At 34.8% G+C, this 19,703-nt stretch overlaps 1 protein-coding gene across 2 annotated transcripts in view; it reads right to left on the reverse strand.

Moving 5' to 3' along the window:
• Positions 1–19,703, reverse strand: part of MMP16 (matrix metallopeptidase 16) — a 274,315-nt gene that overhangs the window by 111,012 nt on the left and 143,600 nt on the right. For both annotated transcript variants that reach the window (XM_032421584.1, XM_032421585.1), the window contains exons 3-4: positions 13,723–13,845; positions 1,024–1,328 (exon numbers count right to left, since the gene is read on the reverse strand). In XM_032421584.1, the coding sequence (XP_032277475.1) occupies positions 1,024–1,328; positions 13,723–13,845 (428 nt within the window). The remainder of the gene's footprint in view (positions 1–1,023; positions 1,329–13,722; positions 13,846–19,703) is intronic.

The following is a 19,703-nucleotide window of genomic DNA, read 5'->3' on the forward strand; positions in this document are numbered from 1 at the left end:
TCAACTTATTTCATTCTACCCATAATATGTTTGAACGCTGTGCATTCTCAAAATGCAAGGCTATTACACTAATCCCGCTAACTAAACTTTCTGATGAACTAACAAAGCTTAATTTGATGGCTGGGTTTAACTCATCAAGGAGGAATTAAGAGTTTTATTAGCTGATTAGCTGTCACTAAAACAATGCATGCTGTATTTTCAACAAAATTCTACTGTGGTGAGGAAGAAAAATATTTAAGTCTTGATTACAAGAATTGCAAGAGGTGGATGCTTAGGAATCTTCTAACTCTAGGATCCTATAATTATGTGAACACTTTTTAAACATAAAATTGAAGTATGGATTGTTATCTAGGAAGGAACACATGCTTCTTATATGAAGTAACTATTCTTTTAGTTATCGAGTTATTTTAAATTTATTTTTGCATATCAGAAGATTAAAAATCTGACAGATTTGTTGGAACAGATTTGCAAAAGTGGTTTTTTGATAAAAATAAAGATATAATATAAAAATAATAAATTATGTAGTCGTATCATATTGGGAGACCAAGAAAATGGATGAAAGGAGCAAAATTTTACAAACTAGAAAGGTGATAATAGAAAAGAACAGGAAAGATGGCAGAAGCTACACCACAAATGTCAATCAGGTTAAGTTTTAAGTGGAAACACTGCAATATAGTGTAGAAAAATAGCAGAATTTCCTTAAGCATGTTCTATGACTTAAAATACTATGAAGTCTTTTAAGTGACATTTTATAGAAAACAAAATTCACTTTATTTACAGAACACAGTGTAAAGTTCTAATCTCTAGGCAACAGACCACACAAAAAACTAGTAACGTCTACTGACCCATACAAATTCTTGTTCTAAAATGTTATCAAAAAGCCTCATATCATGTTTTAACATTTTAAAAACAAATTTAGAATCAGCACCTTAAAAGTTTTTAAATTACTAAATCACTTGGGCATTCCAAAAATAAAAATAAAAACAACTATTTGCAATGAAAAAAGCTATGCAATGCACTTACCATCATGATTAGGATTTCCTAGTGTCCATGGCTCATCTGAGTCAAAATGAGTATCTCCCCCAATTCCTGGTCCAGGGAAATAGGCATGTGCCAAAAACCCTCCCTCTCCATCAAAGGGAGAACTATCTCCATGAAAACCAGATGCGAAAATGATGGTTATATCCACATCGCGTTTGCCACTTTCCAATTCGCTGTAAGGAACTTCTTCAAATGTCAGAGGAGTTACATTCTGCCACACATCAAAGGCACGGCGAATAGCTTTGCGGGTTTCAGGGTCTCCTACTTTAGGAGTTACGTTCTTTATACTGAAATTTAGAGAAGAGAATAATAAGTATGGCTTTTTAATATACAATCTGACTTATTACAGATTGGCTTTTTACAGATTTTGATCTATTCAGTTGAGTAAAATACTGTAAAAACAGCCTTATATTAAATAGGAAAGAAATTAATCAATGCCTCATATCTTTATAGCTAGGTTTCACTACACTGGGGTTATTTAATTCTCAGCAGTATAGTATTCATCTGGCAAGGCTATAGATAGAAGTTCTCTGCAGAATGGGTTAACAGTAGGGTAAACTGGGTCAATCAGTCACTCTGCCTCCCGAACAACAGAAAGGTAGCTTTGCCAAATGATCAAACAGGTGCAACAGTCTCGAGCTGAAATTAAAAATTCAGTTTCTTTCTTGTTATCATTACTTTTAGGGGCACATCATTGTGTGCACACATGTTACTTCCAAACAATGTCGTTGTGTTATTCTTTATCTATGAACACCAATTCAGCAGACACAAAGTTATTTCTTAGTTTTTAAAGAAAAGGTTAATTAATTATAGTTTCTTATGTTCTATTGTTTTCTTATGATATACTTAATTCTTTCTAGTTATAAAAAGCAATGTGAGTGAATGGCTTTTTAATACAAAAATTTAAAATTATATGAAATTAAAGAAGTGACTTGGACATTATTTATTTAGTTTACTTTTCTTGAGACTAATATCAAATGGCTACTTCGACCAACAATCTTACATCCATGAATCCACATATTTATACTAAAAAAATCTTAATACATAAAAGAAGGTATAATATTCAGGTGAATATTTATTGCAAAGCAGTAATAAAAGAGAAATGGAAGCTAAACAATTTAAAATGATGGAGTAGTAGTTAAGTTATGGTGTCTCTATTACATGTTATAATATAAATAGGACTCAAAATTATTTTTTGCCATTTAAGGCTATTTAGCAGCATAGAAAAAATTTCAGATATACTTTCCCATGGAAAAATAATATGCAAATTATATTTTTAGCCCACTTGTAGCTATGTCTCAATAATTACAAATATTAGGCAGGTATCATACCAAAATAATAATAATGGTGTTAACTGAGCATTTACTATGAGCCAGGCAAGCATTTTACAGTAGAAAACTTAAGAGAAAATTTAGAGTGGTAGAGCTGGTTTTTCAACTTAAACATTCTGACTCAAGAATCCATTATCTAAGCTAGACCAACACATCTAAAAGAAGGTTGTCACTATTTTCTAATATATATATATACATTGATTATTTGATGGTAAATATCATTCATTGTATATAAAGAAAATGAAGAAGCAAACCAGGTGGAAATGGAGTGGGGGCAGGGAGTGTTCCAGGAAGGAGAAATGACAAGTGAAAGGTCTTGAAGTTGGAGACATGCTTAGCGAGTTCCAAGAATGGTGAGGTGGCCACAGCTGGATATGAGGCCAGAAAGGAAGCATAAAATCAAAGATTTTGGCCACTGTAAAGAGTTTGGCTTGGGGCGCCTGGGTGGCTCAGTTGGTTAAGCCACTGCCTTCAGCTCAAGTCATGATTCCAGAGTCCTGGGATCAAGCCCCGCATCGAACTCCTTGCTCTGCGGGGAGCCTGCTTCTCCCTCTCCCTCTGCCTGCAGCTCCCCCTGCTTGTGATCTCTCTCTCTCTCACTATCTCTCTCTCTGTGTCAAATAAATAAATAAAATCTTAAAAAAAAAAAAAAAAGAGCTTGGTTTTTGTTCTAAGTGCGAGGGGCAGAACTGGAGCATAATGAGCTAAGTGATACTGGACTTACACTTTTTAAACAAAAGACTGTGCATTATGTGGAAAACAGATTGAAGTGAAGCAAGAGTTGAAGCAAGCAGACCCACTGGGAACTCTTGCAAAACTTTAGGTGAGAGATGACAGTGGGGGCCAGGGCACTACCAGTACAGATATGGAGAAGTAGATGAATTTTGGATAAATTTTGAGGATACACCTGCCAAGATGTACTGATGGCTGGACTAAAGCTGTGAGAGAAAAGGAGGTGCCAAGGAAGACACCATATTTTCTGAGCTGAGCCAAAGGATGTTGGACAGAGTAAAATAATTCAAGCCTGCTCAAGGAGAATGTTATACAGTATTTTGTTATTGTTGTTTTACTTGTTTGTCTTAATTTCATGTCCTTTCAGCATGATGCTCTGAACTCTATTTTGAGAAAGGGTAAATTTCTATATTGAGACATCTGGTGATGCTTCTGTCTGGCTTGTTAATCTCTAAATTTCCTGTCTGATGGCTGAAGAGCATTCAGATTAATGTAACTTTGAATTTCGTCTAAATTAGTTTTCCTAGTAGTCTTCTATTTTACTCCCACCCTACAGGAAGACCCTCATTAGTGGGGAAGTGTTTTTATGACACATTATTTGAAAGAACGTACTACATAAAGGCCACTGCTCTAGGAGCCTAAGAGATACAGCTGTGAATAAGACTCTGCTCTTGTAAAACTTACGTATTTTAGTGATAAGAGATACACACACAAAAACCCAACAACATCAAAAAGATAAATACAGATGGCAACAAGTGAAGGGTGAGGAGGTAAGGTGAGTAGATGATAAATGGGATTTCAGTGACAAAAGGAGCCACACATGCTTAGCTAGCATGAGTTTCTAGCCAGAAGGAACAGTGAGCAGCCCACATACATTTGGCCAGTTCAAAGAACGGGAGTGCTCAGGGAAATGGTGTAAAATGAACACTCAGGACAGTGGTTTGAGATTAAAGAGAATGGGCAGGAAGCGAGTTATATTCTGTGAAAGGAAACCACTGGAGAGTTTTAAGCAGAGAAGTATTTTGGTATTATTCTAGTTTACAAAGATCACTGTTTCTGATGAAAAATGAATAAGAAGACAAGCATGGAAGCAACGAAACATTTTGGAAGTCCAAGCAAGAGAAGACAGAGACATGTCCCAGAGTGGTAGTCATGGAGATATGAAGAATTAGACCATTTCAGTGTATATTCCGAGGGTATTGTTAATGGGAATTGGTGTTGTATTCAATGTGTAATGAAGAATTTATTTTGTTTTGAAATAAAAGATAATCTTACAAAAGAAAAAATCATTAGTATGATATGTATATAAGTACATAATGGTTCTGAGAAAAACGAAGCTACATAATGAAGAATAATAAATGGGGGGGGGGCGCCTGGGTGGCTCAGTTGGTTAAGCGTCAGACTCTTGATTTGAGCTCAGGTCATGAGCTCAGGGTCGTGGGATCAAGCCCCATGTCCGGCTCCATGCTCAGCACAGAGTCTGCTTGTCCCTCTCCTTCAGCTCCTCCCTCTGCTCCTCCCCCTGCCCCCTGCTCTCATTTTCTCTCTCTCAAATAAATAAAATCTTAAAAAAAAATGTAGAGTATCATATTGTAAATACATCACCGTGTTTTTCAAAGCCAAGCTCGATTAACTTCCAAAATATACTTAACCACAACATTTGTAATGTCATTAGTAAATACAAGACACATAATGGGTGCCTGGGTGGCGCAGTCGGTTCAGCTTCCAACCCTTTTCAGCTCAGGTCATGATCTCAGGGTCCTGATCTCAGGGTCATGAGATCAAGCCCCACCTGGGGCTCCTCACTCAGAACAGAGTCTGCTTAAGACTTTCTCTTCATCTCTTTCTGCTCCTCCCCACCGCGCTCTCTCACGCGCGCTCTCTCTCTCTCTCAAATAAACAAATCTTTAAAAGACACACAAGTGTACTTCCAAGTTAGAGTTCTGAATGAAGTACAAAGACATTTAGGAATTTTTATGCCATTAAGATGTATTTTGTATTTACTAATAATTGAAATAATAAGGGCAACAGAGATATGTGATATAAAGAATAATAGGACTGTTATTCTTAGTAGTTCTAATACATGATGCCCAAAGTTATTAATATATATATTTGCAAAACAAAAAATGCTATAAAATGAATAAAATGAAGGTTATGTTTCAAAAACTTAATAGAACTAATTTAATTTTAAAATGTTTTGGGGCGCCTGGGTGGCTCAGTCAGTGAAGCGTCTGCCTTCGGCTCAGGTCAGGATCCTGGGGTCCTGGGATGGGCCCCGCATCAGGCTCCCTGCTCCGCGGGGAGCCTGCTTCTCCCTCTTCCACTCCCCCTGCTTGTGCTCCCTCTCTCCCTGTGTCTCTCTCTGTCAAACAGATAAATAAAATCTTTAAAAAAAATGTTTTTACTTTGCTTTTCTGTAAACAGAGTACTTAGAGTGAACATACTTTTCATTCTAATAAGACAATTGATTTCATTTTTCGAAGACTTTACCAGGTTTTTTCATTATGCCATTTCACTGATTCTTTTAAACCTCCATGTTGCTAAATTTTGAAACTTTCACCTAAAAAAATTAATAAATGTTATCATTAATTCATTAATGACCATGCCTTATACAACCCTACATAATAAAGCTGATCAAGTGGAAATTTTTCAACCTCTTTATTCATCGGAACAATTGGTAGTGAGGGAAAGGTATGTCAATTGACTTACAAGATAACTATGTAAAGTCAGGATTCCCTAGCTTTAACTGCACTGAATCCATACTGATTCATTTAATAACAATTCTACATATTAATCATGGAGTATTTCCTCTTTAACTTTTTCAGAGAGTAATAAATCTTTTCCAAAGCTAGAGCATTTTATCTCTAATATGAAAGTAAGAAAAAAAACTAAATATTTTGGCATTTGTATTGTGTATTAAAGGTTAAAAGAAGCTTATACTCTGCCTTATTATTCTCAGTAAAAACATATAAATCTCACAATGATAAGTGAGAAGTTTACTACTTCTTTTTATTTATTTATTTATTTATTTATTTATTTGACAGAGCGAGATACAGTGGGAGAGAGAGCACAAGCAGGGGGAGCAGGAGAGGGAGGAGAAGCAGACTCCCCGCTGAGCAGGGAGCCCAATGCAGGGCTCGATCCCAGGACCCTGGGATCATGACCTGAGCTGAAGGCAGACGCTTAATGACTGAGCCACCCAGGCGCCCCACTACACTACTTCTAAGATAATTTTTAAAAGGGTAAGAATTTGACATTCAGAGAAATAGTAAATTTTGAGGGAATGAGACCTTTATTAACAAAACTCTACTGAAATATGTATGTGTTCTCTTTATTGATGACACTGGAGGAATTATTTTGCTTCATTAGTTCTGTAAAATAGATGAATATAAAATGTAAAAATACCAAACATTGGTTCATTTGAACAGATGTTACAGTAAGTGTGAAACAAGGCCATTGTAATAGGTTTTGTCCTTTCAAATGAAGTAAACTCTAATAAGTTACTCGAGTGACATAGTAAATATTACCCAGTGCCTAGTATTACTGTGTAAAGTCAGGATCCTCTAGTTTTAACATCACTGGATCCATAGTAATTTATTTAATAACAACTCTATATATTAATAATGATTATTTGCTCTTTAAATTTTGACAGAGTGATAAATCTTTTTCAAAGTTAGTGTAATGTTTTATCTCTAATTTTAAAGGAAGTAAAAAAACAAACAAACCTAATACTTCAGCATCTAGTTAAGATCCAGAACTTGTATATATACTTGTGTCAAAATTATTTTGGTATGGTCAAGGATAAATACTAAATTCAACAGACAAAAATCAGTTGTCCAGAAAAGCATACTTACATTTTGTGAAAAATGATTGGCAATGAAATGGAATTTATTGTAACTGGGAAAGTAGACAATTGCTAAGAGTATAATAGAGTAAAAATAATAAAATATATAGTTAAGTTATTTTCAGATCCATATCCAGAATGTATTATAACATTCTATCAAGAGAGAACTAAATAGACTAATATATTTTCATTCATATTATGTTTGTATGGTTGATGTGGCTTCACTTTTTTTTTTTTGTACAAGAAATGGTCAGAGAATAGAGATTGAATATGGAGTCTCTTTCTCTAGAAAAGCTTATATTAAATATTTCACGATTTCACAAGATGCTAGTTTTCCAGGTAAGGCAGACTAAAGTACATATTATTTTGGGTTTTATTTAAATAGTCTGTTTTACTACCTGCCATGTATCCTCTGGACACACAACCTGAATTCTATGTGAAGTCAACAGGATCATCAAATTCAGTGACCTAACTGGTTTTAGAGAATAAGAAAAGCTTCTGGGGAGGCACTGATTATTCCTCAGCAACTTCTAGGTTTCTTTTCTCTGCATATATTACGTTTTTTAAGATTTTTATTTATTTATTTGTCAGAGAGAGAGAGAGCACAAGCAGGGGGAGTGGCAGGCAGAGGGAGAAGCAGGCTCCCAGTCGAGCATCAGTCAAGCCTGATGCGAAACTCGATCCCAGGATCCTGGGACATGACCTGAGCTGAAGGCAGACGTTTAACTAATTGAGCCACCCAAGCATCCCAACTCTGCATATATTATGAAAGTAAAATAATAACTTCTGGTGTGTATCTTCAGGAGTCACACAAACATTCATTTAAAATCAAGCTTAGTTAAAGGAGAATTTACTAGGAAAATCAATACCAATTAATGTAACATAATATAACATACTATTATCACATTAATTAATATATTATGAATACTTGTTAATATAATCCAGTTTAAAAAACAGATGCATCAGGCAGTTTAAGTACATATTCCATGGGATACTTACTACATAAAATATTATTTTGGAATTTAGATTTTATGAAGAAAAAGAATTTAGGCTAAGCTTATTTTACACAATATTTAATAAATGGGAAATAAAGATATATTTGCTAAACAATGAGCTTACTCATTACATTCCTATTATTATTTTGCATAAAGCTTAACCAAAGCCTACAAAGAATTCATTAATTTATCCAACAGCTATTTAATTAGGGCATAATACACAGCAGCACTCTGCTAGGTTCTAGGGAACATAAAATGGATATGGTCTCTGATGTAATGAAGTTCCTATAAGGTCCGAAGTAACAATACAGTATACTATTCTGTAATTATTCACTTAAATACACCTGTCTCCCACATTCGACTGTATTTTCTATGAGTGGGGGCCTTGCTTAACTCATCTACCTATTGCCAGTGCTGTCACATAATGCTGTTCAATAACCATTTATTGAATGTACAACATCTAATTACCCAAGAAGCAAAATTTGCCAAAAGAAAAATGGATCATAAAGATTCAATTAAGAGATGAATGGCCACCTGTATTTATACTATAATTACTACCAGCATGTAAATTATGTATCAGCCAAAGTTATATATACCCCTAACTACTTAAATGATTCTTCTGGTACAACCTCAGAAGTTCCCATTCCTAGGCATCAAGCACCGAGGTCATTAAAGTGGAAAGCATGGGAGCCTAGACCTTCCCTCGAAATGGAGTCATTATGCAAGGTTCCTTCCAATTCCACATTTTAAAGATAGGAAGAGATTTTAAAATTATATAGTCTAACTTTCCAACCATTCCACAAATGGTCTCTAATTTCCTTGACAAGTGAATAAATTGCTTGGTTTATATGCTTCCAACAATGAAGACTTGTAGGGTGAATGATTTAATTTTCCAATAGCTCAAAATATTAGGTTCTTCTGAAAGCCGTTAAGTATTTGAGAATAACTGAAAATTTCTCCCTTAAATATTTTTTCCATCATACTGAGAATCCTTGGCTCTAATATTGAGCCCTTTCTCATGCAGACTGTTTGTAAGATCTCTTAGCATTTTGATTTCTTTTTTAGAGGTGCACTTTAATTTGCCAAGAAGTTGTTGGAAATGTGGTAGACCAAAGAGAAAAGGATATATCAGGTAAAGCTTGGCCAACAAAGCAAAGAGAAAAAATTGCCATCATCACTGCTTTGGACACTCTGCTTTCTATCAATCTAAGCTGTTCATTTTAGTTCTTATTTAGCCACACTGTACCCTTGGCTCATGATGAGTTTGCCATCAAATAAAACCTAGATTCAACCACCCCCACTCCGACTCATGGCTTCATTCTGTAATGGCACATTTCTGCTATCCTTTTAACGAGTAATTTTTTTTTTTAGCTGAAATGTAGTATTTTGTTTTTGTTTTTCTAAATATAGTAATAAAAGTAGCAGCAAAGGCTTATATAGTACTTATTTTACACAGGGCAAGTTTTTAACACTTTACATACACTAACTTTAAAATTTAATATCCTTAGTTCTCACCCTCAATTTTCTATAATTCTGTTAGAATATTCTCAACAATTTCCATTAATTGTCTCATAAATTAAAACAAGTTAAGATGACAGTTGGCATTTACTAAGCACTATGTTTCAAGCACTGTGCTGAGCTATTTTGTTTGTTTCTGGGGGGTTCCCCCCACCATGACCTGACTTAACTACCTCCTAAGCTTTATGAGGTAGGTAGTGTTACAATACTCACTTTTCACACAGGGAAAATGAGACTTAGAAGATTAAGTAACTTGATCCTGGTCTTACAGGTAGCAAGTATCGGAGCCAGGATTCAAATCCAGATCTTTCTTATCCAAAATAGGACTCTTAACCACATGATGTGTTTATCAATAACCTGGAAGCTTACAGGGATAGACACCTAATTATTTGAGTATTCAAAACTCGCTGAGACAATTGTCAGTATAGGGACAGAGCTTCAACGGAATTATGATTAGTTCTGAACATAATGGCTCTTAACAGTTTCTTTCTTACTTTCTTTCTTTCTTAAATGAATGGTGTAGTCAGTACCTAAGTACGCAGAGACACTAAACAGGGTACACCGTTAAGTCTGGAAATCAGGCCAGAAAAAAGACACTATCTGAAACGAAAACAATAAATATCAACATGCAGAGCTGTGTGTTTTGTACTTCTAAAGTTGATTACACAAATTAATCTAATTAATACTTACTAATTTTTTATATGTTATGGGGTAAGAATCTAATTTCATTGTTTTCTATATGGATAACTAATTACTACAGAAGAACTTAGTAAGTAAAAGAGCCTGTCCTTTTCCCCAATGATCTATAAGGTTTTCTCTGGCATAAATAAATTGAAGCCCTAACCCCCAATGAAACTATATTTGGAAATAGAGCCTTTAAGGAAAGTAAATAAGGTTAAATGAAGACATAAGGGTGGGGTCCTAATTTGGTATGACTTCTTATAAGAAGAGAAAAAAAAAACCCAGCAGAAATCTCTCTCTCCACACATGCATAGAGGAAAGGTAAGAGGTGGACACAATGAGAAGGACACAATCTACAAGCCAGAAGGAGAAATCTCACCAAAACCAACCTTGACAGCATGTTAATCTTGGACTTGTAGCCTCTGGAACTGGGAAAATTAAATTTCTGTTGTTTAAGTTACCCAGGCTGTGATATTTTGTGATGGCAGCCTGAGCAGACTAATACAGATTTAATGGACCAACTCCTTTGAAAAACACAATCTATAAAAACCCACACAAAGAGAAATAGATAATCTGAACAGGACTATATCTATTAAATAGATTTAATTAAAAATTAATAACTGTCAAAGAAAAAAGAACCAGGCCCAAATAGTTGCATTGGGTTTACTAAACATTTCAGTTACAAATCATACCAATTCTCTACAATCTCTTCCAGAAAACTGAAGTAAAGGGAACACTTTCTAACCCATTCCATGAGGCTAGCATTAGTCTCCTACCTAACCCAGATAAAGACTTTAAAAGAAAGAAAAACCACATATCAATATTACTCATGAACATACATGTAAAAATCCTCAACAAAAAATTAGCAAGTCAAATCCAACAATGTATAAAAAAAATGATTCATCATGACAAAGTAGGATTTACCCTAGGCATGAGAGGCTGGTTCAACTGAAAATCAATTAATGTAATCCAACACATTAAAAGGCTAAAGAAGAAAAATCATATGATCATATGATCATATGAATAGGTACAGAAAAAGCATTTCATAAAATCCAACACTTATTTATAATAAAAACTTCCAGCAAACTAGGAATAGGGTGAACCTCCTCAACTTGATAAACATCTAGAAAGAAGCCTACAGCCTATATCATACTTAATAGTGAGGAACTAGATGCTTTTCTCCCAAAGATTGGGAAAAAGGCAATGATGTTTGCCTTCAACACTCCTATTCAACATTTTACTGACAGCTCTCCCTTATGTAAGAAGACAAGAAAAGAAAATAAAAGATAAACACATTGGGAAGGAAAAAATACTCCTTTTTTTCAGGTGATATGATATGAAGTTGACATAGAAGAAAAACTAAGTGACCTCAGATTTGGAAATGATTTTTTTGATATAACACCAAAAGCACAATAAAGGAAGAAAATAATTGATAGGTTGGACTTTATTAAAATTAAAACTTCTGCTCTGTAGCAGACAAGCCACAGACTAGGAGAACTATGACTCCCACTGTCATTATGGACTTTAGTTAGTAATAATATAGCAACAGTGGCTCAGCAATTTTAACAAATGGATCACACTAATGCAAGATCTTAATAGGAGAAACTATGAGTGTGTATATGTGGTGGGGGGATGTGATATATGGGAACTACTTGTATTATCTGCCCAACTTTTCTGTAAACCTAAAATTGTATTACCTAAACTTAAAACATGAAATGTATTATTTTTTTAAAAAGTTGGCCATATTCTTTTATTATTTCTGAAAATTATCTAGAGTTTATTCTGTGTTTTCTATATAGAAAATGATATAAACTTACTAATGATAGTGTTATTTCTTTACAAGTCCTTATATCTTTTATTTCCTTACAACTATAAGTAGCTGTGCAATGTTGCTGAACAGACTTAGAGGTAGCAGGTATTTTGTTGTTGTTCTTTAAGGCATTCTTCCAACACTTCACATTTACTACATGGGCTTGGCTTAAGACTGCTTCCTCCTTGATTTTTCTTATCTGCAGAAATAACTGAAATGAGTTGCATAAAAAATCTAGGAGCATGCTATCTGGGAGGATTAGCTTAAGAATATAAAACAACACTGAAAAGTGTTCTCAAGGGGCGCCTGGGTGGCTCAGTCATTAAGCGTCTGCCTTCGGCTCAGGTCACGCTCCCAGGGTCCTGGGATGGAGCCCTATGTTGGGGCTCCCTGCTCGGTGGGGAGCCTGCTTCTCCCTCTCCCACTCCCCCTGCTTGTGTTCCTTCTCTCGCTGTGTCTCTCTCTGTCAAATAAATAAATAAAATCTTTATTAAAAAAAAAAGGAAAAGTGTTCTCAAAATAACTAAAATAAGTTCAAATGGCACAAACCAGATATATTGGTAGAAAATCTATATATTGAGTTTTAAATTTTATCCTTAAGCATATGTGAAGGGTTAGTTATACAAAGAATGAGAATTATAAATGTCTTTTATTCATGTATTCCTGACATCTTACCCTTCCCCTGACGTGCCCTGCCTCTTCCCTTGCCCTTTGGTCTAACACATGCTTTCTCTTTCTGTGAGTCTTGGCTGAAAGGTCATTTCTTCAGGAAGCCTTTCCCTGGTTTTCTAGAGTGGGTTGGATGGCCCTGTTTTACATTTCTCTTGCATCTTGTTCCTCCCCTTTCGTAACAGTCATCACATTTATATGATTCTTCAACTTAACCACATAACTGTAAATTCCAAGAGGACAAACAGAATCTCCATGTTTTATTTATTTCTATATCCCCAGTGCCTAGAACTGTTTTTGTTCAAACTGAGGTTCAATACACAGTTGTTCAATGAATTAATGAATAAATAGGAACATCTCCAATAGCAGCAAATGTCCCTCCAGGTTGGAAGACGTTGGCATCCCTTTGGCATCCTTCACTGAAGACAAAACAAGAAACAGTGATCCATCTGCACTGCTGCCAATAAGATAGAAAGTAAAATGACTTGAGTTGATACTAAAAGTTAATTAATAGTAGATCCAAAGACATTTTGTTTAGATGACAATTATTTATAAACTTTATTATTTGATTACTTTTAGATTATGAATCCTTATTAAAGAATGTAATGGGGCACCTGGGTGGCTCAGTTGGCTAAGTGTTTGATCTCAGGGTCCTGGGTTTGCGTCCTACATTGGGCTCCCTGCTCAGCAGGGAGCCTGCTTCTCCCTCTGCCCCTGCCCCCTGCATGTGTTCTCTCTCTCTCTCACGCTCTCGCTCACACTCTCTCTCTTTCAAGTAAATAAATAAAATCTTAAAAAAAATAAAGAACGTAACGTGTTACAATACTCATCTCAGAGTCCCTCAGGATTTGGTATTCTTTCAAGAAGCTTGAAGGTACAGTTTACAAATGAGACCAAGTATTTAAGAAATATTTAAAAGGCTTCCAAATAGGCAATTTATTCTCTTCTCAATGGCAGTTCTCAGTTCCCTATGTTAACATTATATATATTGTGTAACTATATGTTACCATGTAGTCAATGTGCATAAGATGTCAAACAAAATGTCAAAATAAATAGTGGTGAAAAATGGAGAAAACAGCAATTCATCATCAGTTCTTATACCTGTAAGTGATGTGTTTGTGTTGCCACTTCTGTCCTGTTAATGCATATCGCTTTCGACGAACATTAAATTTGGAGCTACCTCTTGTCTGGTCAGGTACACCACATCGAGGCTTCTTCATCCAGCTGCAAAAAGCAGTATTTTCCAGTTATTTACCAACAACCCTAATCATGAATTTCAAAAGGAAATCAATTGAGAAGGTAATCTATGACAGTGATTATGAAAATGGGAAAACATAAAGAAGAAAGTTGTCAATTTCCTTGCAATTTAAATCTAAGTAGAAAGCATATTTTGTCCCTGAATGATCAAGAATCAGTGGTTTCGAACTCAGCTCTTTTAGATATTTTTTCTTTCTCTAATTCATTTTGAGCTTGCTGTAGACTGAGGTCCTCTTACGCTTCTAACTAGAATCTGTTTTTAACAAGATTTGTGACCTTGGGCAAGTCACTAATTCCTAGTCTCATTCATAAAAAGAGGCTTTTAAAAATAAATTTTCACTAAGGTCTCTTCCAGGTTTAACATTCAACAATTTTTAAAATCTGTTACATGATCTTAAATTTCAGGATTTGAGAGGGTATATTCTATTCTCTCTTCTAGCTTGCATAGAAGTAAATTATTTAAATAACATTTGCCTTTCTCCATTTTTTTTCTTCTTTTCACTTTGATCATTACCCCAACTTACAAGTAAGAACCATCTGTTTTAGATCAGTAATTAATAACCAAATTCAATGCTTAATTTTTTTTTTTCTGGATATGAGGTGTTAGCATCACACAAATAAGGTTTAACATAATTATATTAGGAAAATGACATGCTGTTTTTTGATTAATTTTTAATACTTATACAAATACAGTCATGGAACTTCTTTTCTACAGTCTCATTGGTCAAATGTCCTGTTTTCGATGTAGTCTTGCTTCTTATCTAAGAAGAAAGATTTTCATGATTTTGAGTAGTGCTTCTTTGGTGACTCATAAAATGGCTTTACCATTCATTAGCACATTTAATTTAACAATTACAAAGCTAATGCAAAATCTTCATGGTGCTATATGCTTCAGCAAGTAGAAATGAGAAAAGAATCAATTTTTGCTGTATTTCATCAGATATTTTATAATTTCTATACTCTTTAAATGGAAAATAATTGACTATAGAGATGACTATCTAAAGATGTCCATTTTGTGAAAATGAAAGAAACAGTTTACATGTTACATGGATAAATCAGCTAATTAGCTCTTATAAACAATAATAACCTCATACAACAATGAAATCATGACTTTTGTTTTTTAAGAAAGATGACACTTTTACCATAAGTATTGAAAAAATTTCTCCTTTTTTATTCTGTCCGTAGACAGACAATGTAGACATTGCGGTTATCAAACTTAAAAAATTCCATCCTAGTTTATAATGCATTGTGGAGTTACTTCAGAAAAATCGCTTTCCCTTTATTAAAGTCTCCCAACTCCTAGGAGGCTATATGGTCCTACGGAATTGAATTCTATAAAGTTGAGAATGGAGATCTCCTATTTTTAACTAATACTTCAAGGGCATTCCTCAACCACTTCATTTGAGAGATATTTCACTAGACTGTAAACACTCAAGGGCAGGGGATCTATATACCAAGATCTATATGTCTATATACTATATACAAGGTGTATATATATACTATCCACCTTGTACAACCCCTGGAATATGAGATATTCAATGAATAAGTGGAGAGGGACACTTTGTATTTTTTAAATGAAAAATCATTAATTGTTATTACATACTGTAAGATACAGATACAGATTTAACTAGCAAATATTAAGCATTGGAGAGGTTATTATGATTTAAGTGGCTTTTACATATGGGTATTTCATTAATTATATTCTCAGCAAAAATTGTAATATTCCTAAGGCAGGTTTTATGCTTATTTATTTCATTAAAAGCACTAAGAGAATAAATAATATATAATTATTAAAAATGAATAAATTTACTAAGTGTGGGAAGTAGTTACACTTACATTTTGCTAAGAAAAATATTTAAGTTAGCATTCTGGGAAGAGAAATAATTTGGAAATGGATAGTGGGATGATATTTGACAAAATGCAATTACCTATTATCAGGATAAAATGTATTGCTAATGAGGACATACTGTCTAAAATTATTTTAATAATCAATAAAATTAAAAGAGGAAGGTAGCAATTGAAAAGGAAATTAAATTTATTAATATAAATTTCCATTTTAAGTCATGCATATGTTGGATCTAGTAAAAATTTTTCCAGTGAATCACTGCATCTTCCAAAGGATAGGGTTTATATGGATGAGTATTAGATTCTTATGCTGAAAGATATCTCTACTGAATTCTTTATGTATTTCTTAGGCTTTTGCCCATTAAATATGTATTTTTTCTTATGTTCCAACTTCTTTGTTTATTTACTCAATAAATCCTTATTCATTCATCTTGTAATATTTTTCAGCTTTTATAACATGTTAAAAGATATAACGAAAAAGTGTGACTGGAAAGATAAACAAGGCAAGAAGCCCTTTTTGAGTTCACAGTCTACAGGCAAGACATGCATGATTAAAAAAAATTACTATATAATGGCTTAAATGCTGTCATACCTTTGTCAAGATACCCTGTCATTATTTCAATTTACATGTAAAAAATTTTTGATTTTCCTACCCAGATTTGTAACAATTCCTCTGATGCTTTATTTCAGCCAAAAGTCTTAACATCCTTCTAATGCCTAAGTTAGATACCCAGGTAATATTCTCCACTGCTCTTTCCTCACATCTAATCAAGCAGGATGCAGTCTTTTTTGCCTCCAAAATTTCTCTTCTCTCTCTCACTAATGCCGTCCTTCTCATTCCTAAAGACAAATCTTTCCAGAACACAGATGTGTTCTCTATATATTCTGGGCATGAAAATGCTTATATAGAAAGAATCTGACTCAGGCTTACTTAAGGAGGATCCCCTGTCACCCCCCTCTACTTTCTAAGATCCACTCAGGTTCCTACAGAACTAAACCTCTTTCTGCCTTTGTATGCAGTGACCTCTGTCTGGCATAACTTCCTCTTTTTTCACACTGAGAATCCTAAACATCCTTCATTATTCAACTCATAGAGATACAGTTTACCATCTCAACACTGCACGGATTATACTATGTGTTCCGACTTGTGTCTCTGTCTTCCACTGGCCTGAGTCACGGCAGAGAGCCAGGAATAATGGGGCCTATACCCAGAGAAGTCTTCAATAAGAAAATGAAGCAAATGAATTGAGTCTGCATGTCTCTTTTGTACATGCTGATCCCCCTTACTGTCCACATTTCTTGAAGACTTCGTAACTCTTCCCAGGTGTGTGCCTTGAACAAATGCTTATTGCATGGACACTGTGTAGACATTTTTATGTAAAACTAAATCATAAAGCAGATGACTTAAGTGTAAGAAATAAACATAAGAACAGGAATAATCTAATATCGATCAGTAATTTAATGCAAAAAACTCTTAATAAGGGTTGGTCGAGTTGAGAACACTCTATGTTAACTTTGCCAATATTTATATCCAAATATTCTGGCATAGATATATTAGCAGAAATTATTTATCAAATTATGCAAAATCCCCAAAATATGATAGAAGCACATCATGCCACTGAATATGACACATGGTATCTGAGCTAAATTGGCCTTTGGGCCTTTTATGTGACTCGAAACATTTAAATCATTCTTTAATTTCATAAGGAGTCAGGTTCTTTCTACTACAATTTTTGAAGTTCTTGGTGGATAAAAATGATTAGTGTTTAACAGGACTCATCAATGAATTAAATGTCTAATACTAAAGGTAAAGTTGGCATGTTAATATTGTTATTCAGGTAGAGTCTGACTCTGGGATTTATTTCATTATCATACACCAAATATTAGTTGCATTCATATATGAATTTGATAAAACCCATATATACTTGTACACGAGAGTGCGAAACTCTCCATGTACAAGTAGAATTGATTGATTGTTTCACCTCAGGTAACAAATGTATCACCTGAAAGAAACATGGATTAAAGAGAATGTGTGTGTGTGCATGTGTGCGGGCTATTTTCAAGCAGTGCTTCTTTTGTGAAAGTTCCATTGCTAAAACATACTTATTTTTCTGTGTGTCAATACACAGCAGCTCATACACATGTGCTTCATTACTGACTCATTTGCTAAGAATTTTAAGTTGACATTCCAAAGCAAACAAAGACGTGGGAACCGGCCCTGGCAGTGGGAGGGAGCTACAAGAAAGTCATTTTGTACTTTCAAGGTGTAAATCATGGCACTCCCTCCATTTGCATAAATGCAATACTGATATTCAGTACTGATTTAATTGTTTAGAACCCATGGCATTTTCAGATTAGCTGGGCAGAGCATTAATGGTTTCCTTAAATTAACTGAACTGAGAAAGGAAAAACATCTGAAATCAGTGTTCTTGACAGGAGTGACATTGCAAACGTTAGGAGCAGGGATCCTAGAGCCAGACTGCTAGGGCTCCAGCCCCACCTCCACCACCTCTCCAGCCCTGGGACATTGGTCTGACTATTGTTTCTTTCTATTTCTCCGTTTCCTCATGTACAAAGTGGAAGTGAGAATATTATTGAATTAATGTGAGGATTAAATTAGTTAAGTCACGTGAAACACTTAGCACAGTGCCTGGCAAATAGCACCTGCTATGGTTATTCATTTATAATAATTATTATTATTTTACAAACATCAGGAAGCGGCTGGACTCGTAGTAGAAGCTGCAACAATAGCAACATACTGATATTAGCATGTTTCAGGTCACCTTGACCTATGTGTTAACATCCCTTGTTATTTAAAACAGGGATAGCCTGGTGTTTTCATAATACAGATAGCACCAGAGACACAATCCTCTGTTTTATGTGAATAAAGCAGCCACAAACTTCTAAACAAATTTGCAGTAATTAGAGCCACTATGTATGAAACAGTGTCCGTTGGTTTCGGTAACTTTTTTTTTAGAGTTGGGTATTCGAGTCAAACATACCAGGCCTCTCATCGCATGACTGTAAAGGAAGCCTTCAGGTTGAGTCTACACACCTGGTGCCCCAGTAGTGGGGCTGAAGGAAGACAGCATTTCAATAAAATGCGTACAATCGAAATGGTGCCCCCTGGAGTTGGAGTGGTACCACACAGCGGCTCTGGGTTCATATGCCTACCTTTACCGCGAGAAAAAAAAAATAACTCACAAAATTATATCTTGTGCCTTATGATTAGTAATGTAAGAAAATGTTCATCTGCATAATTAACAGGTTTCTATCCTCCAGACTTTTCCATGTTCTACTGGAAGGTAAGAGTAATATCTACTATTTATAGTTGTCCCCAAAAGATCTTTTTACAAAGTTTTAAAAATGCTAATTTTTATGACTTTAAAAATCCTTCGGTTTTGTTTGTACTCATACAGCCAAGTGCAAGAGTCATGAAGAAGATTTTCTAAAAGTGAATTAACTTAGTGCTCAAAATGTTGACATTAGGTTGACAGCTCACTCTGGTCCAGAGTTTCTTTTTTCGATCAACTCATGAACTACTTGCATGGACACAGGTTATTCACAAAGCTGAAACTGCAGTTAGTGTACTTGAAAACCTGATCACAGAGAATAGATGTAATAAGCCTCCATGATCCGCAATGTGAAGAAAAAGCTCAGTTAGTGTCAGCTCTCATTTAAGCTTTCACCTTTCACCTTCCAGAAGGGGAATGAGGCTGATTTAGCTATCAGCCATCCTTCCATAGTTACCAAAATAAGGATTGATCCATCCTATAATGTAATCCTATAGTGTTTCAGTCCCATTGCTATAATCAGAAATAAAAAGAAATTTAATTACTGATGAACTTATCTTTTGTACCTAGATTGAAAAAGAGTCTTATCTTAACTCGATAATTTAGACAAATGACTGAAAATCATGAAACCTATTGAAAATTAAGCCCCGAAGCTTATGGTTCTTGATATAGCTAAATAAATATTTC

The sequence above is a fragment of the Phoca vitulina genome, unplaced genomic scaffold (assembly GCF_004348235.1).
Source record: "Phoca vitulina isolate PV1807 unplaced genomic scaffold, GSC_HSeal_1.0 scaffold25, whole genome shotgun sequence".
NCBI classification, from domain to species: domain Eukaryota; kingdom Metazoa; phylum Chordata; class Mammalia; order Carnivora; family Phocidae; genus Phoca; species Phoca vitulina.